The sequence below is a fragment of the Castor canadensis genome, chromosome 1 (genome assembly GCF_047511655.1).
Source record: "Castor canadensis chromosome 1, mCasCan1.hap1v2, whole genome shotgun sequence".
Lineage (NCBI taxonomy): Eukaryota > Metazoa > Chordata > Mammalia > Rodentia > Castoridae > Castor > Castor canadensis.
In genome coordinates, this window is record NC_133386.1 from 130,313,582 (window position 1) to 130,329,724 (window position 16,143).

The 16,143-nt window shown below is 47.9% G+C and overlaps 1 protein-coding gene across 1 annotated transcript in view; it reads left to right on the forward strand.

Annotated features, from left to right (window-relative positions):
* The window catches only part of Gab2 (GRB2 associated binding protein 2), a 170,090-nt gene extending 154,337 nt beyond the window's left edge, over window positions 1-15,753 (forward strand). The window contains exons 4-10 of the mRNA XM_074082195.1: window positions 4,852-5,426; window positions 6,564-6,658; window positions 7,655-7,919; window positions 8,975-9,065; window positions 9,739-9,841; window positions 11,206-11,331; window positions 12,076-15,753. Of these exons, the coding sequence (XP_073938296.1) occupies window positions 4,852-5,426; window positions 6,564-6,658; window positions 7,655-7,919; window positions 8,975-9,065; window positions 9,739-9,841; window positions 11,206-11,331; window positions 12,076-12,219 (1,399 nt within the window). The 3' untranslated portion in view covers window positions 12,220-15,753. The remainder of the gene's footprint in view (window positions 1-4,851; window positions 5,427-6,563; window positions 6,659-7,654; window positions 7,920-8,974; window positions 9,066-9,738; window positions 9,842-11,205; window positions 11,332-12,075) is intronic.
* The last annotated feature ends 390 nt before the right edge of the window (window positions 15,754-16,143 follow it).

The following is a 16,143-nucleotide window of genomic DNA, read 5'->3' on the forward strand; positions in this document are numbered from 1 at the left end:
TCAACTCACCATGCTAAGTTTTCTTTCCTCACAGAAAGGACCCATTTGGGATGGGTCAAATGCAGGTAGATGTTACAAAATGACTTCTTAAGATTGCCAGTGAGAGTCACAGAGCGCTAAATGGTGGTTAATCTACTCACAAGGGTTTATAGAGGAAGTTTCCATGAAGTGGAGAACATACCCATTAAAAATCAAACTGAACCATAGTAGGGTAGAAGAGAGAAAAACTATGCAGTAGTCTGGGACATAAATTGCATGATGAAAATGTGCGAAAGAGCAAGTACAAAAGGAAGTAGCTAGGAAACTAGTAAAATATTTCTAACCCCCGAGGGAGAGTTTGGGGGCTCTCCCTCATACCAAAAGCATGATTATGCAAAAGCATGAATGCAGGAGTGGTGTGATGTGATAACCACACTCACTGACAGCCTCTGGAGTAGGAATGGGCAGGAAAGGCAGCAGGAGTATTTTCTCCCAGACTTCTTTCTGCCTCTACATTGGAGTATTTTCCTGCACCAGCTCTGCCATTTACTGTTTTCCTCATCTGATCTTCTACCAGACCTGCTGGAAGACTTAAAGAGACACCACAAGGATGTTCTCAGTGTGTATATTCCCATCTTTTTGAATCCTCTATCAGCCTAAAGCCCTGAGAAAATGTTTCTGTCTAAATCCACTGCTTCAAGCATCCATCCACAGAAGCATCTCAGCATACCATGGTAACAGGTCTTAGTGAAGATTTACGTGAAAGCAGGAAAGACCCCAAGGCTTCTAAGTACTCAGAACCCCGCCCACTTTAGATCCTTGCCCAAAAGGAGCACTCTAGCCTAGTCTGAGTAGAGGTACAGAATAAGGAGCTGCATTCACCTCTTCTCACCCGGCTGCTGAAGTAATGATTCACCCCCCTCAGCCTGCATCAGTAGAATCTGTCATCTGCCAGGTACAGGATGTGACCCTCTGATTTAGACTGGCAGAAGTGGAAAGGCCCAGGCATAGTAAAATGAACACTGTGACAGAAGCCAGAGTGTTGTGAGAACACAGAGGAAGAAGGGCTCAAAGTGAAAAGGGGAGTCCGGGGACCTCTCGTGCCTTTGTGAAATGAAAGGCTTCTTTTGGATTTTGTGTGAAATTTGATGCATCAGGAGCACTCCAGAGAGAGGCGAGTAATGCAAGCCCAAGACATGTTTGGGGATAAGTGAGGAGCTCTGGGAGTTAAAGAAGAGGATGCTGGGGGGAAGGGAAGCTTGGACATAATTAGTGGATTCTAAAGAGGAAAGGTTTCTGTCTGCTGGTCCAAAGGGTTTGGGCCAAGCTCAGGGAAAGTTTCCTTTATTCATTCATTTATGTATACATACACTTGCTTATTCATTCAATAAATATTCACTATTTACTCTGTGACAAACACTAATCTGTGTGCTGAGGAGAGAAAAATGAACAAGACACAGTTCATTTCCTTAAGGAAGTCACAGTCTGGGGGAGGAGACAAGTAACAGTGGTACATAATGCAGATAATAGTTGTTACCTGTTCCAAGAACAGAGTGAAGCAAGTAATTGATTATGCTCGGAGGTAGAGGACATAAGAAATAGCTGTAAACAATGTGCTGTTGAGTCGAGTTTAAGGGACCAGAGCTTGCCAGGTTGAAGTAAGAAGCCTTCCAGAGTCCACTGTGGTACCACACATCTATAATCCCAGAACCTGGGAGACTGAAGCAGGAGTATTTCAAGCTCTAGGCCAGCCAGGGCTGCACAGTGAAACCCTATCTCAGGAAAAAAAGTAGAAGAAGCTTTCCATACACAGAAAACAGCACAACAGAGCCCAGAGGCTGGAACCAATGACGCTACCAGGAGCATTGCAGTTTGCTGAGTGCCTTCTAGAGTGAGAAGGGGTTCCAGGGAGAAAAGACTAGAGAGAGGAGTTGTAATAATCCTAGGAGTTTGAGCATAGCCTTGGGGCAGTATTAAAGATGTTTGAGTGGAGAGGTTGCAGCAGGATATAGAGGTCCAGGGAAGATGAAAAGGAAACCAGTTACTAACCCTGTCATTAATCCAGAAGAAACATCAGGAGGAGCTGAACTGTGGTAGATTCAGTGAGACTTCATCAGAATATGGATACTTCCCCAGTTTCTGGCTTCCCAAGGCAGGAGTCAAAAGCAAAAATAGATTTCAGGAGAAAGATAAGAAGTCCATTCTGGAATATGTTCAGGGTTACTGAAAGACACCTGTGATGCTCTCCCATCCCATTTCCACCTTAAAATCATTCAGAGGCTCCCTGGCCTGGCCCCTCCACTGTCTTTTCTCAGTCCTACATTTTTTTTTTCTTTCTGGCAGAGCTGAGGCTCAAACCCAGATCCCCACAATGCCAGGCAAGTGCTCTACCACTGAGCTACGCCCCAAGCTAATTTAACTTTTTAAGTCAAGAGAAACCATTTTGACTTTGTTGTGCATAGTGATGTTTTGAAGTATATCTACATTGTTGAGTGGTTAAATCTAGCCTACTTAACAACCGCAGTACCTCAGTTATCATTTTTGTGGTTAGACTGTATAACATCACTCTGTTTTTCAATAATTCAGTATGTCATCATTAACTGTAGTCACCTTGCTGCACAATAGATCTCTTAAAATTGATCCCTCCTGTCTGACTGTAATTATGTATCCTTTAACCAACATCTCCCCCTCCCCTTCCCCTTCCCCTCCCCTTCCCAGCTTCTGGTAAGCACCTTTTTACTCTGCTTGATGAGATCAACCTGTTTAGATTCCACATGAGTGAGATCATTCAGTATTTGTCTTTCAGCCTTACCTTCAAACCCGCTTCCTCCAGCCTGAGCAGCTTGCAGATCACTGAACTTGGCCAGGTTGTGTTATACATCCTTGTGCCTCCAACTCGAACACCTTTTCCTTGCCTTGCTGCTATTTATTCCAGACACACTCAGATGTAACAACTTTGAGGACGCCTTCCCCAACATTCTCCTCCACCATGAGGGAGGATCAGTATGAGCCTGTCACCAGTCACATACTCACCCCACCTAATTGTAACAATTTACAGGAGTATCACCTCCAAATCACAACTGTGACATCCCCAGATAGGGCAGGTTGCATCTCTGTATCCACTGTGCAAAATGAGAAGGAATATATCAATGTCTATTAAATTAACAAATCCAGATTGAGGGCATCTAAAAGAGAGCTGGAAATTCCAAAAAACAAAATGAAAAATACCAAAGACAAATGTGAACAGTTTATGTCTGCCATTGATTCCCTTGTCTTCCTGAGTACTATATTGTTTTCAATTATCTAAGCCCATGACTATTGGCTTGGTTATGTGTATGTGGAAGAGAAAAGAAACATGGAGGCCTAGGGAGGAGGGCTGGTAAAGATGGGGACCAAAATGGAATTCCCAGCCATCAAGGGCCACCCTTGATGTTTACCTAAAAGGAAGCCTGGCCTGCACATTTGGTTCACTTCCTCTGTTTGACCTACTGAGCCCTAGTTTCTGCCACCACCTGGTGGCCATATCTATAAATAACAAGTTCCTCCATGAGCTGAGGAGCTTCTGTAAGATAGAAGTTCCAAGGAGTACCTTTGGGGGTTCTGCCACCATCACACCCCCACCCACAAAGGAGCACACAGATCTGAATGTATAGGAGAAGCACCATGTTCTGGCAAGAATCTACAGGAGCTTGTTACTGCACTCTTAAGATGCCTCTGGCCTCCAAAAAGCCAAGAATTGATTCTTAGTTTCCCCCCGCCAATGAAATCCTGTGAATAATCATGACAGGTTGAGAAGCCAACCTGGATCCCTACTGCTGAGAACCTCACTCTCCAATTTCCCTGCATACTTATACAGAACACAGAATCCAGTTTGAAACCCATTCTTGTAAAACCAATAGCTTATGTAGCCTCAGAACCAGACAGATCCTTGGAAGTCATTGAGGCCAGTCTGCAGGCATGGCTGGAGCAGCTAGCAAGCCCAAAGCCTAAGTTCAAACTTCAGTGTCACCAAAAAAAAAAAAAAAATCATTGAGACATACCAGATCACACTTGGGGAAGGACTGGTGACACTCCCAGAACATATCAGTAGCAGTGCTGGAACCTAACACAAATTACCCTCTTTTACTGCATCTCTCTTTACTACCTGACTTATTTCCCACAAACAATTTTTTTTAAATCAAAATTTTTTTCTGTCCTGAATATAGTTCCCAAACTGAAACCATTTTTCTTCATATTTTTAGATTTCTGAAAAGAGCTAAATGCCTCTCAACAAAACATAATATGTGGTAGAAAATAAATCTGTATGGCTCACATATAAGTTCTTTATGACGTACAGCATCTACACCCATAAGCTGCTTTCTATTGTCGAGGGAAAACTAGCACAGAGAGGTAAAATGACTTGCCTCCCATTTCCTCATACCAACTTAAGGGCTCTTTCCACCACCTCATAGCCTTTGTATTCAAACATGTGTGCTGGGGTAGCAGGTAGTGTAACTGACTTGTTGAGATCTGTTTGGGGGATCCAGTGTGAGACTGAGTCCTGCAGTGACAGCTATTTGGAGACAGTGGATAAAGGCTAACATTGCCAGAATATCAATATGCTAGATACACTAGAGTCTGTTTTCTAAACAGACTTCAAAGATGTTTTTAATCACCATTGGGCAGTTGCCTAAATTAGTTCCAAAAAAAAAAAAAAGTGATTTGCTCCAGGTCACACTGCTAGCACATGGCAGATCCTAGGTAAACCTTGTGTCTACCTGACTCCTCAGCTGGTGTTTTCCACACCACCTAGCTGCATGAAGCTTGAACATTCACTTGCCTCCTGAAGGCAGCCCTAGCTTCCTCTTACCCTCATCCCTCTTTTTCTTTTAGGAGTGCCAGCTTCTCTCAGGGCACCCGGCAGAAGAGTGACACAGCTGTACAAAAACTTGCCCACGGCAATGGACACTGTGTCAACGGCGTCAGTGGTCAAGTCCATGGCTTCTACAGCCTTCCCAAGCCAAGCCGGCACAATACAGAATTAAGAGACAGTACCTATGACCTCCCCCGGAGCCTGGCCTCCCATGGCCACACCAAGGGAAGCCTCACCGGGTCCGAGACTGATAATGAGGATGTGTACACCTTCAAGATGCCCAGCAACACTCTGTGCCGGGAGTTCGGGGACCTCCTGGTGGACAATATGGACGTTCCAACCACCCCACTCTTAGCCTACCAGATCCCCAGGACATTCACACTGGATAAGAACCACAATGCTATGGCAGTGGCCACTCCTGGGGACTCAGCCATAGCTCCCCCACCCCGGCCCCCCAAGCCAAGTCAGGCAGAAACACCTCGATGGGGCAGCCCTCAGCAGAGACCTCCAATGGGTGAAAACAGCAGATCTGTTGCTGCCACCATCCCCAGGCGCAATACCCTCCCTGCCATGGATAACAGCCGACTTCATCGAGGTTAGTGTAGGTCTCACTGAGACTAGAGGGGACAAGGAAGCTGGCCTAGGTGTTCCCTGTGCTAGCCCTTGGTTATCCATAGCCAGGGGACTTAAGGCCCATCTGGATCACCAATACAAGGGTAGGCATCTTCTGTGCAGTCCTCTCACCAGTTGGTTCTCTGGCTTTTAGTATGACACCCACAATAGCAAGAGTGTCACTGACTCTGCCTCAAAGAGTGTAAAATTCTAAGGGACAAAGAACATTCTTGATCAACCACTATACAACATATTATGGGTTTGGAAGTCCAAATCATAGTATTTTATTCATTTAAAACTCAAACCAAAGATTTAAAATGTAAATTTAAAAGACCATTCCAAAGTTTGAGCCAAACCTCTGTGGACTGATAGACAAAACAAAATGAGGGCTTCAGAATATTTTGTAAACCACACCAAAATCACTGGTTGAAGTCTGAACTTGTTTTTAAAGACTACATTCTATTGTCACTTGTTAATGGAGTAGATTCCAGCTCTGCACACGGCCTCCTGTATTTGGTGAAAAGACAGAATACTGTTCATTCCTCTCAGTTTTCATCTTGTGTTAAAGCTTACAAAGCCTTCTCACCCATCCTGCTGTGTAACATGCAGAGTGTGAGGAGACAGAGCTTTGTCTCCACTTGACATAAGGCCCAAGTAAAGGTGGGTAAGAGTCCGACTCAGTTACAGAGTCAGCAGCAATAGAGATGAGACTCAGCCTGGGGTCCTGGCTCCTGCCTAGAACTCTGCAGCCATTCAGTTACCTTGTGTTTTCAAACTGGGATAAGACATACAAACTGTGTCCCTACCCTTCAGAGTGGACATCTGGTTGGGAAAAGAAAACCAACCTGTGTAAATTGTGTAAGTATTGTTACTGTAGTATTCACAGAGGTAGTAAGTACACAGTAAGTCTGAAGTCAAAGAGGAGCTCTGCAAATGCCCACACTGGAGTAGACCTAGGCCTAAGAGGAAACTGGGACCTGAGGAAGGCTGGGTTAGAAGTCCCTCAGGTGGAGAGCAGTGCCTTCTGGAGTATCAGGAGACTGAGCCATACAGTGGGGGACAGGAAGATCCAGAATGTGGATCAACATGAGCACCTACCATCTTCCTTCCTCTGTCACAGCTTCTTCCTGTGAGACCTATGAGTATCCCACACGTGGTGGGGAGAGCGCAGGCCGGTCTGCTGAATCTGTGAGTGAGGGAGTCAGTCCTTTTCTGGTAAGTAGGGTTGGACCAGGGCTTCTCCTACCAAGCTATGTAAGGAAGAGCCCATACCCCATGGAACTGAAAAAATTGCCCTGAAAAAATGATGGTGTCTCCCTTAGGACCTTGCCTAGGTTCTTGTATCAGTTTAAAGCCCTAGGTTGAATGTTTTGGCAAGCAAAACATAGGGACTTTAGTCTGGAGCCCATGTGTGTCCTTAGGTGGACTGAATTGCAAGGCTCACCAGCCCCGTGGTTAAACAGAGGGGTTCTAGAATGCAGTAGACCCTGTCTGGGGTGGATCTCATGTGGAGGAGGAATTCTATAGGGGAAGGCTTCACATAGAGTCAGGCTAGGTGGCAGAATTGCAGCTTGAGTGCCTTCTGGAAGAGTCTGGACATGGCTGTTGAAGGTGTGGCAAGCCAACCAGGGCCTGGTTTCAAGCCCACTGGAAAAACAGGGAAAATTAGGTAACCAAGGTAGGCACAGCTCTGTTGGATGACCAGCCAGAGAGGTTGGAAGTTGGAGAAGGTAGCCAGGGATGCTGTATTACACAGATGGGACCACTCTGCCTTCAGCTTGGTGGTTACCTAGATGCCTGGGGTGAGCCACAGCCCACTAAGTGCCGGACAGGGAAAGCACAACTGGCCCCAGATCACTCCTGCCAGAGCCAAGTATGCTCCTTTCCCTAATCAGGGTCTAGATGCTGACCTACCAATAGTGAGTCCTGAAATAAACCTTCATAGTCCCTGGCCAGAATTACCCTCTTCCTTGGCCAGGCATCAAGAAACCTGAGTGAATCCAGCCACCAGGATATTTTATACCTTAGATTTAGCACACATTATAGGTAGATCCCTTCCCCACCTTCCAATCCACTTTCTTAGTCTTCCCACAGTCTCCCATAGAGTGTCAAAATGTAGTTAATCCACTGGGACAGCTCACCTTGTACTCACATTCTCACTTATTTTTTCTTGGTAATGACAGCTGTTTCTTTCATGCCCCCTCTCTCTAGCCAGGGAAAACTGCCGTGGGTCGATCAGACAGCGCCAGTTCTGAAGACAACTATGTGCCCATGAACCCAGGTTCTTCCACCCTGCTGGCAATGGAGCGGGCAGGGGACAATTCCCAGAGTGTCTATATTCCCATGAGCCCAGGGCCCCATCACTTTGACCCACTGGGCTACCCGACCACAGCCCTTCCTATGCACAGAGGCCCCAGCCGAGGAAGTGAGATCCAGCCACCCCCTGTCAACCGCAACCTCAAGCCTGACCGGAAAGGTAAGCCTACTCTTTCCCCCATCCCATCTCTGAACAGCATCCAGGGACTATTTGCATTTACTTAGGGATCAGGTGGATACTGAACTTGGGTTGTATGATTTTGTGCAAATAATATAAATTTTGTGGGCCTCAGATTTCTTACTGTGAACTGGGTGCTAATTCCCACCTCTGGAGTTTATTTAAGAGAGCGTCTAGGACACTGATCTATGGCAGGTGTGCAGCAGTTAGACCTGTGACCCTGCTGCAACCAAGACCAGGAAGCGGTGCTAGCATCCAATTCCAGGTCTGCTACTACTCTCCGCCAGTCTTGGCTTGGCAGCAGGAATTCAAAAGGAAGAATAGTATAACTTGGACAAAGCTAGAGGCCTGTGGATCTGGCCAATATGGAATTAAAATCTGAGTTGTAGATTGAAGCCCACAGGGCCTTCCTCTACTGTGGTTTGCACATCCCTGTCCAAAAGTAGCAGAGAGTAGTCATGGTGACCATCTCCATTTATATAAAGTCATAAACCTGGGGAGAAAAATGTGTTGTCAGACCATGTCTTCCATTTGAGATTCTGAAAGTCTAATTACAATATAGCAGAAAGGATGTGTAATTTGGCATCTAATGATATGACTTCCACATGGGAAATGATTATATAGTCAGCCCTCTGTATTCTCAGGTCCTGTGCCTGCAGACTCAACCAATGCAAATCAAAAATATTTCAAAAAAATTGCATCTGTACTGCATAAATTTTTTTATCATTATTCCCTAAACAATTTGAACTGTTTACATTTATGTTAGGTATCAAAAATAATATAGATATGATCTGGAGTGTATAGAAGGATGTGCATAAGTTAATACAAATACTGTCCATTTTATCTAAGGGAATCAAGCATCTACAGATTTTGGTATCTGTGGGGATCCTGGAACCATTCCCCAGCAGATACCAAAGAACACCTGTATAACTGTACTGAGCCTTAGTTTCCCTATGTAAGCTGGAATGCTGTGAAGACCTTTGTAAATATGTCTGTGTGGTGTGATCCTGGCTGATTCCTGGACTCTTCCTTTCCAGCAAAGCCAACACCCCTTGACCTGAGAAACAACACTGTCATTGATGAGCTCCCCTTCAAGTCACCTGTCACTAAGTCTTGGTCCAGAGCCAAGTAAGTGTCTGTAGAAGCAGGAACTTAGAGTCAGGTGTTGGAGTTGAGGAGGATGGTCTCTGGCCTACAGGGCGGGGCTTGGGTGGGTGTCGGGACAACTGGATGTTGATGCTAATGCTGTCATCAGCTGTGTGGTCAGATTTTCTGTTGCTGTGACAAAATACCTGACATAAACAACTTAAAAACAAGAGTTATTTTGGCTCATGGTTTCGGTCCAGTCATTTGGCTTTGTTGCTTGTAGACCTATAACCAGGCAGAAATATGATGGTGGGAAGGGTGTAGCAAAGCAGAGTGAGCTTACATTGGCAGGCCTCCTTCTTCCACTTTTGTTCCATCCAGATCCCCAGCCTGTTAAACAGTGCCACTCATATTCATGGTGGTCTTCCTCTCTCAATGGCTATCCCACGTGCCAATCATCTCTGGAACCACCCTTACAGACACATCCAGAAGTGAGCTTTACTAATCTCCTAGGTATCTCTAAATCCAGTCACGATTAACCATCACATCAGTTCATTGTGGCTCTCGATCTCTTGAGAATTGGTTTCCTCATCTGTAAAGCGGGGCTAATTATGCCTGCCGTGGCTCAGATCTCAATCCTGAAGCTTGGATGGCCAAAGCATGGTTATGTGAGGGTTAGGGCTCCCCAAGGTTCACAGTCTTTTTCTTACAACAGCCACACCTTTAGCTCCAGCTCCTCCCAGTACTGCCGCCCCATCTCCACCCAGAGCATCACCAGCACGGACTCAGGAGACAGCGAGGAGAACTATGTTCCTATGGTGAGTCCTCTGACATTTGCTAGAAAGACTCCTATCAGAGTTTGTCCTCCAGAACCAGCCTCTTAGTTCTGTACTTCGCAGCTCAGCCCATTCATGTCACCCCAGGGACTGCCTACTCTTTGTGATTTAGCCTGCTTCTGCAGGCCTTTCCTGAGCACATGTGTGTCAAGCAGCAGGAGTTATCATCAGCTGTAAGGAAGAAATGGCTCCTGCCACCAAGGAGGTCTGTCTTACAGAGCAGAGGCAGCCCGCCTCTCTCTTATGACACTGACACAGGTGGCATGATTGGTACCCTTAGAGAGGCAGTGTCAGGGAGATATGCATATGTAGTCTCCATAGTGGTAGGAATTGTAAAGGTACAAAACAAAGTAAGGTTCGTCCCTGAGATTTTCACTGAAAAGGACACAGCTGCCCAGCATCTGATCATGGCTGCAAAGATATTGAAAGGATGAATCAGCCAGGCATGGTGGCTTGTGACTATAATCATACCTACTTAGGAGGCAGAGATCAGGAGGATCACAGTTCAAGACCAACCTAAGCAAAAAATTGGTAAGACCCCACCTCCCCCCCACATCTCAACAAATACACTGGGTGGGGTAGCTACTTAAAGGATCTCTGTCCCAGGCAATAAAGCAAGACCCTACCTAAAAAATAAATCAAAAAGGACTGGAGGCATGGATCAGGTGGTAGAACACCTATCTAGAAACATGAGGCCCTAAATTCAAACCACAGTTCAAGTTAATCAGCCAACCATTATATTTTAATATCAACTAGAACATGAAATGCCACCTTTCACATTAGAGTCAGGCTTTGGGAAAATCCTAGACATGGAAATACTCTCCTGGAGCAGGAGCCTGCCACTGGAGAATTGCCTAAGAAAGGGGTTTGGTATACCCAGAGACTATTCAGGCCTCTGCAGTGCTGGGTGCAGGGCATCAGTTGCTCCACCATGCCTGCCACTTGTGGGTGGGCATTTCAGAGGACTGACAAGGTGTAACAGGAGCCTGGGAACCAAGGTCAGGTCTCCCAGGAGAGGCTGTGCCTGCCCTAAAAGGGAGCCAGCATGCTACATGGGATTAGCGCAGGTTGGGGAATCACAAAACACTGCTGATTCCCATTACATGTCAACCATGAGCGACTCACTGGGCGCCTGTGAACCAGTTTCGGTGTTTTTTTTTTAAAGCAATGTGAGCATTAATAGTATGTACTCTTCAGGAGTGTAGAGAGGGCTTACATGTGAACCTGAAAGTCGCAGTGCCTGGCTCAGAGCAGGATGCAGTGAATGAGTAGCTCTTACTCCCAGAGCTGGTTTTTCTGGATGGGCTGGTCTGTTTCTAAACTCAGTTTTTTCCTCTTTGTGATAGCAAAACCCAGTGTCTGCATCCCCCATTGCCAGTGGCACCAACAGTCCAGCCCCGAAGAAGAGCACCGGAAGTGTTGATTATCTGGCCCTGGATTTCCAACCGGGCTCCCCAAGCCCCCACCGCAAGGTGCCTGGGGTAGAGGCGGGGATGAGGGGGAGGTCGGGGGGCATGGTACCCTCACCATAGCCAGTTTGTATGAGTTGCCACTCTTTAGTTGGTGTCTGCGAGGCTTCTATCCCTCCCCTCTCAGAGCACCAGCTCCCTCCAGTGGTTAGAACTCCATCAATCCGCCCATCCTCTTGCTGTACAGATGGGCAGATGAATGCAGAGACACGAGTGCTTAAGGTTACAGTGGGTTCATGACAGATCCGAGACCTGGAGATTTGCCTCCAACCCTTCTTTGAGAAGAACTCACTATCTGGATGGGGCCTAGAGCCCTACCAGTGATACAGTAGCCTTTGGATGGTCGTCCAGATGTCAGGAAACCTCTCTGGCACTCAGCCAGTCTGTCCAAGCAGCAGGGTGTGGGGCTCCACCCAGTGCAGGTCCCCACTGGGCACTCTAAAGCCCCAGGGCTGGTGCTTTTTGGCACCCAGCACGTTCTTTCCCCCAGATGAGTGGCCAGAGGAAAGTGAGTAGAGGCAGAGCACAAGGCCTGAGTCCTCCTAAGAGCTGGAAAGTCAGGACTAGCAGGGTGGCTGCCTTCAACAGGATGATCCGTTTGGACTTTGGCTTTTAAATTAAAGCCTACAGTCAACAAAGAAGACAGACCTTGAGGCTGGTCAAACTGGCAGCAGGGGCTACCTCCCCTCAACACAGCTTGAGAAGACCCCACTGTTCTTCTGACCCACTTTCACTTTGTCCCCTCAGCCATCCACATCATCCGTCACATCAGACGAGAAGGTAGACTATGTCCAAGTGGATAAGGAGAAGACGCAGGCTCTGCAGAACACCATGCAGGAATGGACAGACGTGCGGCAGTCCTCAGAGCCTTCCAAGGGCGCCAAGCTGTAACGTGGGGGCCACCAAGCCTAGAGTGAGGCCAGGAGGCAGCAGATAGAAACTGACTCCTCCCCACCTTCCCTCCCATCTCCCCTCCCACTCACTCCACTACTTTCAGCCTTCAAAGCACTTGACATCAGGGACCCTGACCTTTCCCTTGGAATGTGAGGGCCTGATGGAGGCACTGCCTCCGCTCACTCCGAGTCCACCTGTGATTTCTATCAATACAGGCCGTGCCTCCACCCACCTTAGTTAGGAACTATTGCCAAAAAGCCTCTTCCTGTCCTTGGGACCTGTCTACTGCTTGGACCCTTGGGGGGATTGGGGCTCTGAGCCAGACTACACACCTCATGTTTGGTCACAGCCCTTTACCCTCTTCCCTCCACCTCTGGGCTCTCTCTCCTTCAATCCCAGAGGAGGACAACCCAGAGAGCCAGGGACCAGCAGACCAAAGTGGACATGGACCTTTTTCATCCCTGTTGTTCTTGGCAGGGGAGAGGCAAGCCACCAAATGAAGATATGGTCAAGAATGAAGGTCAGAGGTGGTCTTGAGGGACAGCAGAGTTAGGCGCCTCCCCAGACACATCAGGGCATCTGATAACTGCAGGAGCCCCTCGCTTTCAGGTCAACGGTGTGTATCCACCTCCTTGTGGTGTGGGAGAGGCAGAAAGATGAAGGACAAAAGGGAAAACTGATCCATGATAGGAAACCAAAAACAGTAAGAAATAGGGCTTAGAGTGACAAGGACATTGGACAGTCAGGGCCCCAGAACTCTGGCGCTGCAGGCCCACTCTGCCACTCTGGGATGAAGGCCATCCTCTTCCCAAGCCCCCTGCTGGAGAAAGCTTGGGCCTAGCTGGCCCAGCAAGGCTAGGGTGTGGAGAATGTGGAATGGGGAGAAGTGGCTTGGATGGGGCTAGGGGACCATGAGATGGAAGTGTGCTAGTCACAGGGCAGTGCAGGAACACTGCAATGGGGATGGTACAGCAAGTAAGTTTCTGGGAAGTAGGATGGTTACAGAGGCGACTGATTTGATGGTATGGGAGGTAAGGTGCAAGCCCTGAAGCAAGCAGAGACCTGGCAACAAGTCCAAGGCAGTGCATCAGGGTGCCGGGGGAGCAGAAAGTGAAGGAGCACTACCTTATGCAAGGACACCTGTATGCAGGCCATCCCAGGACTGAGGATGGCAGGCGAGGCAGGACCCACCTAGGGGAACCTGTGCTATGGCTGGCAGCTTGTAGCAAGTGTCAGGACAGGAGCACATCTGGCCTGATGCCAGATCTAGTGTTTTCTCAGCTCCTCTCCCCTGTGTGCTGCTGAGCGTTCCGATGCTGTGCTGGACCTCATGCTCAGCTACACAGATGGGAGAAGCCAGTCTTCGCCTCCAGAGGCTTGAAAGGGCAGCAGGGATAGGAGGCAGGCATGGCTTAAGGCTCCTCCTCCACTAGAGCAGGGCGATCTGGATTTTTTTATGTCAAAAGTTCTGGACCAAATTCTCAAGAGTTCCAGAGGCAGTGAGGAAGACCAGATATTTCATTATGTTCTGGGATGAATAGACCAAGAATATGACTTGAGGGGAGTGGCTACCACTCACCTTTCAGTTCCTGGGAGCACACGCAGCCCCTCTGCCTGATCCCAGGTGAAGTTCTCTCCTCAACAGCAGCTCTTTTTCTAGCGTTAGTCCAGAGCAAATCAAGAATCATTTAGTAATTGCTACTGTGGCCAGCCCCTGGGCGTAGACACACCTTGTCCCTGAACTGCACAAGGTCACAACCAGTGAGTAAAAGGGAAAGGACACAAGACAGTGGTGATGACTGTAACAGAGTCGTAAAATACTGATGGAGTACAGAGGAATGAAGGCCACTTCTCAGGGAGGCTGGGGCCAGAGTGGGGAGGGCTGGCAGACAGGGAAGGTGGTTCTAGGAAAACCAGCGCCTGATTTAGGCCCAAGAGAAGCCCAGTGAGAGCTATAGAGGAAAGAAAGGCAGGGCTGGGTCCCAAGGAGGAAGAAAGGCAAGATTGGGCAAGCCTCTGCTTTGGGAACAGGCCTTTGAGGGTACAGGCCCAGCCACTCAGAAGGATTCACCATCCTCATGGGTGAAGTGGTGGCTGAGGCTGCACTTGGGCAGGTTTTGCTTTGACCCCTGATGATGCCCTCTTAAGGCCCTTCAGCATGGCCTCCCCAGAGCACCATAAAGAGGTTACCATGTTCTGAGTGCACCATGTGAATGAAACTGGCTGGCATTGCCAGGGACTGAGGGGTTTAGATCTAGCGAGTCTCAAAGAGGCCTTGGCTCCTGTCCCTACCCAAGCCTGAGGGTGGATGTAGAGGTGAAGGAAGGAAGGATGAGCAGATGGGCCCATGGAAAGCAGAGCTCTGGCTTACAAGCCCCAAACTACCAGCTATATCTACTGTACTCACCCCCCCCCAAAGGATGAAATGTCAACTCAGATTAAAAAACTAGTTCTTTGGCCTACCCCATGTCAAAGTTCACCTCTCCTAGTAGCTTGGCAAGGATTGAGATCCCAGAACAGGGATGCCTTCTCACCTAGCATAGCTTACACAAGGATTGGTCCTGGGGGCTCTCCTATGGAAACTTTTCCACCCAAAGTTGAGTGATAACAATGAAGAGGGAGATGGTGGTGTTTGCCCATCTGTGAATTGGGTGGGTGGAATAAATCGACTGAAGTCCCAGCTGATGCTTGGTCGGTTCTTCAAGGGTTCAGGCAGCACTCAAGAGCATTAGCCAGTTAACTCTGTCTCCCCCTCACTTGATTTTGATGATTGATAATTTCTGTACTTAACACCATTAAAGCCAGTCCCATTCCTAGAACAGAAGCACAGCCACTCTAAAGCTACTGGAGCACGACTTGATTCCAGTCTGCCTCTGGGCCCTTTACCTGCCACGCCTATAGTCTCAGCCCAAGCCGTGCCTACCATCCTCCCCTACCCTACCCTACCCTACCCCTCTGATAGAGCTCTGAAGCGGGGACAGGACAAAAGGGAAATTATCTCTGCCTTCCTGTCTGGACCTTCAGCTGTAAAGTGTGAGGAAAGTGAGGCTCACTTCCGGGGGTCATCTTTCTGGGACTTGCCAGTTCCTTGGGACCTGGGACCAGCAGGCTCCCCTACAGTAGGGGCCTGCAGGAGATTTATGCTGTATGTGGTAGCTGGTGGTGTGTGTGCTTGTGAAATTTGTTGGCTACTTGTGTCTTGAAATTTAGAATCATTTCACACGAAACTGTTACTGTTTCTTAAGAGAAATGGGCTAGAAGCAGCCTAGTCTTAAGTTCTTCTTTTGTTACCATTTAAAATTGACATTTTTCAAATCACTGTTGGTGCCTAATCACTTAAGTTATTAATTTATTCTGTTTTCAAAAAATTTGTAACACATATTTATCTTGTGAGTAGGTCTGGGGGTGGGGGGGGACTATGTTTAAGTGGGTCATGTTTTTGCTGTGGTGACACATGGTACAGGCCTGGAGCTTGCAGGTCCCTTTTTACTGTGGTGTTGGAGAGGACAATAAAGTCCTTCAGAAATGCAACCCAGAGGGCTGCTGGAGTCTGTGTGAAGGTGGGGGCGGGGGGAATCCACACTCACTCCCATCTTGGGGCATCCTCAGGACCAACACTCCTGCCACGCACAGGATGACCACACCCTCGCACTTGTTTCACGCACGATCATTTCCAGAGTGATCCCAGGGGTAATGTGCCAGCCTGCTCCATTTTCATAGGAGATAATGGGGCACTTTTCTTGGCTAGGAACAAGAATGAACTCCTTGCTCAACTTGCATCTGCCAGTATACCTTCCTTAGGCAGCATGCTTTGAGAGGGGGGTGGGGGGCTCACATCTCTGGCACTGTGTCTGCTTTCACAGGTGTTTAAGGTCTGACAGCTGAGTCTATGACATCTGAACCAAAACACCACTACTCTCT